Below are 12,024 nucleotides of genomic sequence, written 5' to 3' on the forward strand. Positions count from 1 at the left end.
AAGGTTAGCGAATTGGCTTACAGCTGGCATAAGAACTGATTGCAGTTCAGCTGGCATAAGAACTGATTGCAGTTCAGCTGGCATAAGAACTGATTGCAGTTCAGCTGGTATAAGAACTGATTGCAGTTCAGCTGGCATAAGAACTGATTGCAGTTCAGCTGGCATAAGAACTGATCGCAGTTCAGCTGGTATAAGAACTGATTGCAGTTCAGCTGGTATAAGAACTGATTGCAGTTCAGCTGGCAATGAAGTGGGATGGATACTCATACTGTTTTACATGTTTAATAAAAAATTATTTAAAAAATTGTAAAATAATCTCTCTAACCACAGACTAATATTATGTCTAGGTTTCAGATAGATAGGCTAAATATGAACACTATCCTGGAGAATTCTAGAAGCTTCACATCCAAAGCAATATCCTGATTTTTAATTTGAAGATCTCTGAGGTTTTTCACAATGACATTACATGAGCCCGGGTTGCATTCTTTTGGCATTCTTAATGCTCTGAGTCAAAGTATTTTATATTAAGAATTATATTCCAAGGTGGCGGTTTGTCCATGAGTTATTGCAGTAGTATACTAGCATTCAATTCAAGGACAACAAAAACAACAAATTCCCAAATATACCAGAAGGTATTTGCTGGCAATCTATACAATTTTTAAAATAAAGATTAGCACTGCATGGGACAACCTAACCTCAACTAAATTAGTCTGGTGTTCACCACTATGATTCTTAGCCTGGTCCCAGATCTGTTAGTACTGTCTTGCCACTTTCATGGTCATTGGCATAACCAACCAACCAACCAACCAACCAACCAACCACAGGAGTTGGCTATAAGGCACAAACAGATCAGGGCTCGTAATCAAAAACAATCTCAGAGTATTAAGTGCTGATCTAGGATCATGTCCCCCCCCCCCCCCTCCTCCCCGTCCATATAATGCTATTCATTATGATTTAAAAGGAAAAACTGATAATCCTATGTCAGCACTTTTACTTTGACACTCTTTTTGACACACAGGCCCTAGATCAGACTAGACCCCTGCCTTGGTTTTTACTTGCTCCGGTGTAGGTTGCCCAAAGCTTTACCGTTTCCGGAACCAGGCAAGGACCAGCCACCTCGCCATTGGTTCTGATTTACTATTCGGGTCAGCATGATAGTGTGAAAAAGGGCATAGGTTTCTCAGTACCTTTCCATTGCCTAGAGGCAGTTCTCCATGGTTCTGAGTCTGGTTCTGCTTGAACTTCTCCTGTAGCGTCTCAGCCAGCTGGCACAGCAGGAAGCCATTGTCCAAACGCTCCATGAAGCTCTCTGCTGTGATCTCCAGACCTGAGGTGGAGAGGGATGTGGAGGGAAGGAGACCCATTAAATATATGTTAATACTCTGAGATGCTTTTTGATTACGAGCCCATTTTATATATATATATATATATATACTACCGTTCAAAGGTTTGGAACGTTGTGTTAGCTAATCCAAGTTTATCATTTTAAAAGGCTAATTGATCATTAGAAAACCCTTTTGCAATTATGTTAGCACAGCTGAAAACTGTTGTTCTGATTAAAGAAACAATAAAACTGTCCTTCTTTAGACTAGTTGAGTATCTGGAGCATCAGCATTTGTGTGTTCAATTACAGGCCAGAAACAAAGAACTCTCCTCTGATACTCGTCCGTCTATTTTTGTTCTGAGAAATGAAGGCTGTTCCATGTGAGAAATTGCCAAGAAACTGAAGATCTGTGTACTACTCCCTTCACAGAACAGCGCAAACTGGTTCTAACCAGACCATGCTACAAGACCATGGTGCTTGCCTACGGAGCTGTGAGGGGAACGGCACCTCCGTACCTTCAGGCTCTGATCAGGCCCTACACCCAAACAAGGGCACTGCGTTCATCCACCTCTGGCCTGCTCGCCTCCCTACCTCTGAGGAAGTACAGTTCCTGCTCAGCCCAGTCAAAACTGTTCGCTGCTCTGGCACCCCAATGGTGGAACAAACTCCCTCACGACGCCAGGTCAGCGGAGTCAATCACCACCTTCCGGAGACACCTGAAACCCCAACTCTTTAAGGAATACCTAGGATAGGATAAAGTAATCCTTCTAACCCCCCCCCCCTTAAAAGATTTAGATGCACTATTGTAAAGTGGCTGTTCCACTGGATATAAGGTGAATGCACCAATTTGTAAGTCGCTCTGGATAAGAGCGTCTGCTAAATGACTTAAATGTAGATGTAAATGTAAATAGAAAGAGGAGTGGGAGGGCCCGGTGCACAACTGAGCAAGAGGACAAGTACATTAGAGTGTCTAGTTTGAGAAACAGACGCCTCACAAGTCCTCAACTGGCAGCTTCATTAAATAGTACCCGCAAAACACCAGTCTCAAAGTCAACAGTGAAGACGCAACTCCGGGATGCTGGCCTTCTAGGCAGAGTTGCAAAGAAAAAGCCATATCTCAGACTGGCCAATTAAAATAAAAAGATTAAGATGGGCAACAGAACACAGACACTGGACAGAGGAACTCTGCCTAGAAGGCCAGCATCCCGGAGTCGCCTCTTCCCAGTTGACGTCGAGACTGGACAGAGGAACTCTGCCTAGAAGGCCAGCATCCCGGAGTCGCCTCTTCACCGTTGACTTTGAGACTGGACAGAGGAACTCTGCCTAGAAGGCCAGCATCCCGGAGTCGCCTCTTCACCGTTGACGTCGAGACTGGAGAGATTTTATATTAAGACAGAGGAACTCTGCCTAGAAGGCCAGCATCCCGAAGTCGCCTCTTCACCGTTGACGTCGAGACTGAACAGAGGAACTCTGCCTAGAAGGCCAGCATCCCGGAGTCGCCTCTTCCCAGTTGACGTCGAGACTGGACAGAGGAACTCTGCCTAGAAGGCCAGCATCCCGGAGTCGCCTCTTCACCGTTGACGTCGAGACTGGACAGAGGAACTCTGCCTAGAAGGCCAGCATCCCGGAGTCGCCGCTTCACCGTTGACGTCGAGACTGGACAGAGGAACTCTGCCTAGAAGGCCAGCATCCCGGAGTCGCCGCTTCACCGTTGACGTCGAGACTGGACAGAGGAACTCTGCCTAGAAGGCCAGCATCACGGAGTCGCCTCTTCACCCTTGACGTCGAGACTGGACAGAGGAACTCTGCCTAGAAGGCCAGCATCCCGGAGTCGCCTCTTCACCGTTGACGTCGAGACTGGACAGAGGAACTCTGCCTAGAAGGCCAGCATCCCGGAGTCGCCTCTTCACCCTTGACGTCGAGACTGGACAGAGGAACTCTGCCTAGAAGGCCAGCATCCCGGAGTCACCTCTTCACCGTTGACGTCGAGACTGGATCTTTAAGCCGAAGATAATTAAGTGCCAAAGAATGCCGTGTTGGTAAAGATTCTGCCTATCAGATAATGGTGAAGAAATTTAAGATGACAGTAGCCTACAGTTCCTAAAGCATGTGTGACTGAAAACACTGTACGTCATAAGAGAGAGAGCAACAAAGACACAGTCTGACTGATAGTTAGGCCATGTGAACAGCCCATAGACCTAGCATGCTGCATAGCATGACACAGTCAGATAGATAGTTAGGACATATGAACAGCCCATAGACCTAGCATGCTGCATAACATGACACAGTCAGACTAATACAGGCCATCTGATTCTGCACAGTAATGATACACTCTCCAGAGCGCGCTCTCTCTCTCTCACACACACACACACACACACACACACACACACACACACACACACACACACACACACACACACACACACACACACACACACACACACACACACACACACACACACACACACACACACACACACACACACACACACACACACACACACACACCCAGATCAACATGTGGTATTTCTAGTTGACTGGCATCCAGACGACCATTCCTTCTTAGTTAGATCATTCTGACTGCAATAGGAGGTGGCAGGGGGGCGTCTAACTGTGGAAAAGAAACCAGGGGGATTTCTGTCTTCATCTATTTTTCTTTTGGTAGAGAGAGGAGGGGGCTGGAGGAGAAGGAGGGGGGTTAGGGTTTGGTAGAGGGAGGAGGGGGCTGGAGGAGAAGGAGGGGGGTTAGGGTTTGGTAGAGAGAGGAGGCGGCTGGAGGAGAAGGAGGGGGGTTAGGGTTTGATAGAGAGAGGAGGCGGCTGGAGGAGAAGGAGAGGGGTTAGGGTTTGATAGAGGGAGGAGGGGGCTGGAGGAGAAGGAGGGGGGTGAGGGTTTTGTAGAGGGAGGAGGCGGCTGGAGGAGAAGGAGGGGGGTTAGTAGGGTTTGGTAGAGAGAGGAGGCGGCTGGAGGAGAAGGAGGGGGGTTAGGGTTTGGTAGAGGGAGGAGGGGACTGGAGGAGAAGGAGGGGGGTTAGGGTTTGGTAGAGGGAGGAGGGGACTGGAGGAGAAGGAGGGGGGTTAGGGTTTGGTAGAGGGAGGAGGGGGCTGGAGGAGAAGGAGGGGGGTTAGGGTTTGGTAGAGGGAGGAGGGGGCTGGAGGAGAAGGAGGGGGGTTAGGGTTTGGTAGAGGGAGGAGGGGGCTGGAGGAGAAGGAGGGGGGTTAGGGTTTGGTAGAGGGAGGAGGGGGCTGGAGGAGAAGAAGGGGGGTTAGGGTTTGGTAGAGGGAGGAGGCGGCTGGAGGAGAAGGAGGGGGGTTAGGGTTTGGTAGAGGGAGGAGGGGGCTAGAGGAGAAGGAGGGGGGTTAGGGTTTGTTAGAGGGAGGGGGCGGCTGGAGGAGAAGGAGGGGGGTTAGGGTTTGGTAGAGGGAGGAGGGGGCTGGAGGAGAAGGAGGGGGGTTAGGGTTTGGTAGAGGGAGGAGGGGGCTGGAGGAGAAGGAGGGGGGTTAGGGTTTGGTAGAGGGAGGAGGCGGCTGGAGGAGAAGGAGGGGGGGTTAAGAGTTTGGTAGAGGGAGGAGGGGGCTGGAGGAGAAGAAGGGGGGTTAGGGTTTGGTAGAGGGAGGAGGGGGCTGGAGGAGAAGGAGGGGGGTTAGGGTTTGGTAGAGGGAGGAGGCGGCTGGAGGAGAAGGAGGGGGGGTTAAGAGTTTGGTAGATGGAGGAGGCGGCTGGAGGAGAAGGAGGGGGGTTAGGGTTTTGTAGAGGGACGAGGCGGCTGGAGGAGAAGGAGGGGGGGTTAAGAGTTTGGTAGAGGGAGGAGGGGGCTGGAGGAGAAGGAGGGGGGTTAGAGTTTGGTAGAGGGAGGAGGGGGCTGGAGGAGAAGGAGGGGGGTTAGAGTTTGGTAGAGGGAGGAGGGGGCTGGAGGAGAAGGAGGGGGGGTTCGGGTTTGGTAGAGGGAGGAGGCGGTAGGAGGAGAAGGAGGGGGGTTAGGGTTTGGTAGAGGGAGGAGGCGGCAGGAGGAGAAGGAGGGGGGTTAGGGTTTGGTCGATGGAGGAGGCGGCTGGAGGAGAAGGAGGGGGGTTAGGGTTTGGTAGAGGGAGGAGGGGGCTGGAGGAGAAGAAGGGGGGTTAGGGTTTGGTAGAGGGAGGAGGCGGCTGGAGGAGAAGGAGGGGGGTTAGGGTTTGGTAGAGAGAGGAGTGGGCTGGAGGAAAAGGAGGGGGGTTAGGGTTTGGTAGAGGGAGGAGGAGGCTGGAGGAGAAGGAGGGGGGTTAGGGTTTGGTAGAGGGAGGAGGCGGCTGGAGGAGAAGGAGGGGGGGTTAAGAGTTTGGTAGAAGGAGGAGTGGGCTGGAGGAGAAGGAGGGGGGTTAGGGTTTGGTAGAGGGAGGAGGGGGCTGGAGGAGAAGGAGGGGGGTTAGGGTTTGGTAGAGGGAGGAGGCGGCTGGAGGAGAAGGAGGGGGGTTAGGGTTTTGTAGAGGGAGGAGGCGGCTGGAGGAGAAGGAGGGGGGGTTAAGAGTTTGGTAGAGGGAGGGGGGGGCTGGAGGAGAAGGAGGGGGGTTAGGGTTTTGTAGTGGGAGGAGGCGGCTGGAGGAGAAGGAGGGGGGGTTAAGAGTTTGGTAGAGGGAGGAGGGGGCTGGAGGAGAAGGAGGGGGGTTAGGGTTTGGTAGAGGGAGGAGGGGGCTGGAGGAGAAGGAGGGGGGTTAGGGTTTGGTAGAGGGAGGAGGGGGCTGGAGGAGAAGGAGGGGGGTTAGGGTTTGGTAGAGGGAGGAGGCGGCTGGAGGAGAAGGAGGGGGGTTAGGGTTTGGTAGAGGGAGGAGGGGGCTGGAGGAGAAGGAGGGGGGTTAGGGTTTGGTAGAGGGAGGAGGGGGCTGGAGGAGAGGGAGTAGGGTTAGGGTTTGGTAGAGGGGGGTGGGGGCTAGAGGAGAAGGAGGGGGGTTAGGGTTTGGTAGAGGGAGGGGGCGGCTGGAGGAAAAGGTGGGGGGTTAGGGTTTGGTAGAGGGAGGAGGTGGCTGGAGGAGAAGGAGGGGGGTTAGGGTTTGGTAGAGGGAGGAGGGGGCTGGAGGAGAAGAAGGGGGGTTAGGGTTTGGTAGAGGGAGGAGGCGGCTGGAGGAGAAGGAGGGGGGTTAGGGTTTGGTAGAGAGAGGAGGGGGCTGGAGGAGAAGGAGGGGGGTTAGGGTTTGGTAGAGGGAGGGGGCGGCTGGAGGAGAAGGAGGGGGGTTAGGGTTTGGTAGAGGGAGGAGGCGGCTGGAGGAGAAGGAGGGGGGTTAGGGTTTGGTAGAGGGAGGAGGGGGCTGGAGGAGAAGGAGGGGGCTGGAGGAGAGGGAGGGGGGTTAGGGTTTGGTAGAGGGGGGAGGGGGCTAGAGGAGAAGGAGGGGGGTTAGGGTTTGGTAGAGGGAGGGGGCGGCTGGAGGAAAAGGAGGGGGGTTAGGGTTTGGTAGAGGGAGGAGGTGGCTGGAGGAGAAGGAGGGGGGTTAGGGTTTGGTAGAGGGAGGAGGGGGCTGGAGGAGAAGAAGGGGGGTTAGGGTTTGGTAGAGGGAGGAGGCGGCTGGAGGAGAAGGAGGGGGGTTAGGGTTTGGTAGAGGGAGGAGGGGGCTGGAGGAGAAGGAGGGGGGTTAGGGTTTGGTAGAGGGAGGGGGCGGCTGGAGGAGAAGGAGGGGGGTTAGGGTTTGGTAGAGGGAGGAGGGGGCTGGAGGAGAAGGAGGGGCGTTAGGGTTTGGTAGAGGGAGGAGGGGGCTGGAGGAGAAGGAGGGGGGTTAGGGTTTGGTAGAGGGAGGAGGCGGCTGGAGGAGAAGGAGGGGGGGTTAAGAGTTTGGTAGAGGGAGGAGGGGGCTGGAGGAGAAGAAGGGGGGTTAGGGTTTGGTAGAGGGAGGAGGGGGCTGGAGGAGAAGGAGGGGGGTTAGGGTTTGGTAGAGGGAGGAGGCGGCTGGAGGAGAAGGAGGGGGGTTAGGGTTTTGTAGAGGGAGGAGGCGGCTGGAGGAGAAGGAGGGGGGGTTAAGAGTTTGGTAGAGGGAGGAGGGGGCTGGAGGAGAAGGAGGGGGGTTAGAGTTTGGTAGAGGGAGGAGGGGGCTGGAGGAGAAGGAGGGGGGTTAGAGTTTGGTAGAGGGAGGATGGGGCTGGAGGAGAAGGAGGGGGGGTTCGGATTTGGTAGAGGGAGGAGGCGGCAGGAGGAGAAGGAGGGGGGTTAGGGTTTGGTAGAGGGAGGAGGCGGCAGGAGGAGAAGGAGGGGGGTTAGGGTTTGGTCGAGGGAGGAGGCGGCTGGAGGAGAAGGAGGGGGGTTAGGGTTTGGTAGAGGGAGGAGGGGGCTGGAGGAGAGGGAAGGGGGGTTAGGGTTTGGTAGAGGGAGGAGGCGGCTGGAGGAGAAGGAGGGGGGTTAGGGTTTGGTAGAGAGAGGAGTGGGCTGGAGGAAAAGGAGGGGGGTTAGGGTTTGGTAGAGGGAGGAGGCGGCTGGAGGAGAAGGAGGGGGATTAGGGTTTTGTAGAGGGAGGAGGCGGCTGGAGGAGAAGGAGGGGGGGTTAAGAGTTTGGTAGAGGGAGGGGGGGCTGGAGGAGAAGGAGGGGGGTTAGGGTTTTGTAGTGGGAGGAGGCGGCTGGAGGAGAAGGAGGGGGGGTTAAGAGTTTGGTAGAGGGAGGAGGGGGCTGGAGGAGAAGGAGGGGGGTTAGGGTTTGGTAGAGGGAGGAGGGGGCTGGAGGAGAAGGAGGGGGGTTAGGGTTTGGTAGAGGGAGGAGGGGGCTGGAGGAGAAGGAGGGGGGTTAGGGTTTGGTAGAGGGAGGAGGGGGCTGGAGGAGAAGGAGGGGGGTTAGGGTTTGGTAGAGGGAGGAGGGGGCTGGAGGAGAAGGAGGGGGGTTAGGGTTTGGTAGAGGGAGGAGGGGGCTGGAGGAGAAGGAGGGGGGTTAGAGTTTGGTAGAGGGAGGGGGCGGCTGGAGGAGAAGGAGGGGGGTTAGGGTTTGGTAGAGCGGGGAGGCGGCTGGAGGAGAAGGAGGGGGGGTGGGTTCAGGGGTTTTAATGAGTTCCAAATATTGTAATTGATCCCAGAGGATGGAGAGAGAGACAGAGAGAAATAGAAAGAGAGAGAGAACTTTTGGAAATACCCTTTATTCCTGCCCTATTCTCATGCAGTAACACATTCTATTAACTATCCTTTATAAACCATACATCATTAGTAAATAAATAAACTATTAACAAATGATTTATAAATGTTGTAAAAGATTAGTACATTATTAGCAACTATATTAGTTAAATGTTCACAAATCAATATATTTACTAATAATGTACTAGTTTTACAAACATTTATAAATAATTATAAATAATGAGTTAATATTTAGTTAATTATTTGCTAATGACCTGGGTTATAAAGCAGGGGGGTTATGTGAAAGTGTTACCGTCTCCTCCCTCATAAGAGAATGGCTGCTTTCAAAGCAAATCTGAGATTTTCATTTTTAATTTAACCTTTATTTAACTAGGCAAGTCAGATAAGAAGAAATTCTTATTTACAATGACGGCCTACCGGGGGATCAGTGGGTTAACTGCCTTGTTCAGGGGCAGAACGACATATTTTTACCTTGTCAGTTCTGGGATTCAATCCAGCAACCTTTCGGTTACTGGCCCAACGCTCTAACCACTAGGTTACCTGCCGTCCCTACCATCTAACCACTAGGCTACCTGCCGTCCCTACCCTCTAACCACTAGGCTACCTGCCGTCCCTACCCTCTAACCACTAGGCTACCTGCCGTCCCTACCCTCTAACCACTAGGCTACCTGCCGTCCCTACCCTCTAACCACTAGGTTACCTGCCGTCCCTACCCTCTAACCACTAGGTTACCTGCCGTCCCTACCCTCTAACCACTAGGCTACCTGCCGTCCCTACCATCTAACCACTAGGCTACCTGCCACCCCTACCATCTAACCACTAGGCTACCTGCCACCCCTACCATCTAACCACTAGGCTACCTGCCACCCCTACCATCTAACCACTAGACTACCTGACACCCCTCCACTCTAACCACTAGGCTACCTGCCGTCCCTACCCTCTAACCACTAGACTACCTGCCGTCCCTACCCTCTAACCACTAGGCTACCTGCCGTCCCTACCCTCTAACCACTAGGCTACCTTCCGCCCCTACCATCTAACCACTAGGTTACCTGCCGTCCGTACCCTCTCACCACTAGGCTACCTGCCGTCCCTACCCTCTAACCACTAGGTTACCTGCCGTCCCTACACTCTAACCACTAGGCTACCTGCCGTCCCTACCCTCTAACCACTAGGTTACCTGCCGTCCCTACCCTCTAACCACTAGGCTACCTGCCGTCCCTACCCTCTAACCACTAGGCTACCTGCCGTCCCTACCCTCTAACCACTAGGCTACCTGCCATCCCTACCCTCTAACCACTAGGCTACCTGCCGTCCCTACCCTCTAACCACTAGGCTACCTGCCGTCCCTACCCTCTAACCACTAGGCTACCTGCCGTCCCTACACTCTAACCACTAGGCTACCTGCCGTCCCTACACTCTAACCACTAGGCTACCTGCCGCCCCTACACTCTAACCACTAGACTACCTGCCGCCCCTACACTCTAACCACTAGACTACCTGCCGTCCCTACCCTCTAACCACTAGGCTACCTGCCGCCCCTACCCTCTAACCACTAGGCTACCTGCCGTCCCTACCCTCTAACCACTAGGCTACCTGCCGCCCCTACCCTCTAACCACTAGGCTACCTGCCGCCCCTACCCTCTAACCACTAGGCTACCTGCCGTCCCTACCCTCTAACCACTAGGCTACCTGCCGCCCCTACCCTCTAACCACTAGGCTACCTGCCGCCCCTACCCTCTAACCACTAGGCTACCTGCCGTCCCTACCCTCTAACCACTAGGCTACCTTCCGTCCCTACCCTCTAACCACTAGGCTACCTGCCGTCCCTACCTTCTAACCACTAGGTTACCTGCCGTCCCTACCCTCTAACCACTAGGCTACCTGCCGTCCCTACCCTCTAACCACTAGGTTACCTGCCGTCCCTACCCTCTAACCACTAGGCTACCTGCCGTCCCTACCCTCTAACCACTAGGCTACCTGCCGTCCCTACCCTCTAACCACTAGGCTACCTGCCGTCCCTACCCTCTAACCACTAGGCTACCTGCCGTCCCTACCCTCTAACCACTAGGCTACCTGCCGTCCCTACCCTCTAACCACTAGGTTACCTGCCGTCCCTACCCTCTAACCACTAGGCTACCTGCCGTCCTTACACTCTAACCACTAGACTACCTGCCGTCCCTACCCTCTAACCACTAGGCTACCTGCCGCGCTAAAGTACATATATTACATGTCTTGTTTATTGAGGCCTTTTTTCAAACATATCTACAGGATTAAGAACAAAAAAAAACTTTTAAATGAGAAGTAGGCTTTGGTCTGTAGGCATTGGTCTGAAGCTGAAAAAGAAAGGAAATTCACATGAGCACCACAATGCCTACCAGCCATGCTATACCAAGGTTTTTTACAGCACACAGCTTTAGCTTACTTTGACCTAAGTTGCTCTATTGTATTTCAATCAATGTGTAGGATTGCCATCGAATTTCAAACCTTCTCAAAACAGCCTAACTCATACTCTTAGAGGAAGTGCTCGACAAACCTTCTCAAAACAGCCTAACTCATACTCTTAGAGGAAGTGCTCGACAAACCTTCTCAAAACAGCCTAACTCATACTCTTAGAGGAAGTGCTCGACAAACCTTCTCAAAACAGCCTAACTCATACTCTTAGAGGAAGTGCTCGACAAACCTTCTCAAAACAGCCTAACTCATACTCTTAGAGGAAGTGCTCGACAAACCTTCTCAAAACAGCCTAACTCATACTCTTAGAGGAAGTGCTCGACAAAAAAATAAGTGATTTGTACCGCATCAGATTTGAATTTCAATACAGTGAAACTGAAAAGCTCTAATCAAATCCAGACATATTAATATGCTTCAGAACGATACTTCTGGTTTGGACTGGAAAGTGATTATTCTCGGGGATGGAACATTTGTAAAATACCAGGAAAATATTAAACTCTAGTCTGTAGCTTATTCCTTAGATTTTTGGGGTTGCTGATGGACCATGATGTGCAGGTATAATCAAAGGGACATTGGACTAGTGCACTTGCAAGTGTCTTTGTGGTAAAGTGTGTTCTAAAGGCACTGCGTCCCAGTGCAAGAGGCTTCACTACAGTCCCTGGTTCGATTTCGTGATTGGGAGTCCCGTCCAGGTAGGCAGTCATTGGTAGGCAGTCATTGTAAATAAGAATAGTTAAATAATTTTTCCACAGGTGGACTCCAATCAAGTTGTAGCGACATCTCAAGGATGATCAATGATCCTATCTGGATGCACCTGAGCTCAATTTCGAGTCTCATAGCAAAGGGTCTGAATACTTATGTAAATAAGGTATTTATGTATTTTTCCACATTTTGTTACGTTAAAGTCTTATTCTAAAAGGGATTAAATTAATACAAATCCTCATCAATCTACACACAATACCCCATAATGACATCACAATACCCCATAATGACATCACAATACCCCATAATGACATCACAATATCCCATAATGACATCACAATACCCCATAATGACATCACAATACCCTATAATGAGAAAACAAAAACAGGTTTTTAGAAATGTTTGAGGATCTGGGGACCCACGCCAAATCTTTTCAGTCTCCTGAGGGGGCAAAGGCGTTGTCGTGCCC

The 12,024-nt window shown here is 52.3% G+C and overlaps 1 protein-coding gene across 1 annotated transcript in view; it reads right to left on the minus strand.

Annotated features, from left to right (window-relative positions):
- LOC129861852 (growth arrest-specific protein 2-like) overlaps positions 1–12,024 on the minus strand; it is an 80,007-nt gene that overhangs the window by 24,559 nt on the left and 43,424 nt on the right. Inside the window, exon 3 of the mRNA XM_055932992.1 lies at positions 1,188–1,327. Coding sequence (XP_055788967.1) covers positions 1,188–1,327 — 140 coding nt within the window. The remainder of the gene's footprint in view (positions 1–1,187; positions 1,328–12,024) is intronic.

The sequence above is a fragment of the Salvelinus fontinalis genome, chromosome 9 (genome assembly GCF_029448725.1).
Source record: "Salvelinus fontinalis isolate EN_2023a chromosome 9, ASM2944872v1, whole genome shotgun sequence".
Lineage (NCBI taxonomy): Eukaryota > Metazoa > Chordata > Actinopteri > Salmoniformes > Salmonidae > Salvelinus > Salvelinus fontinalis.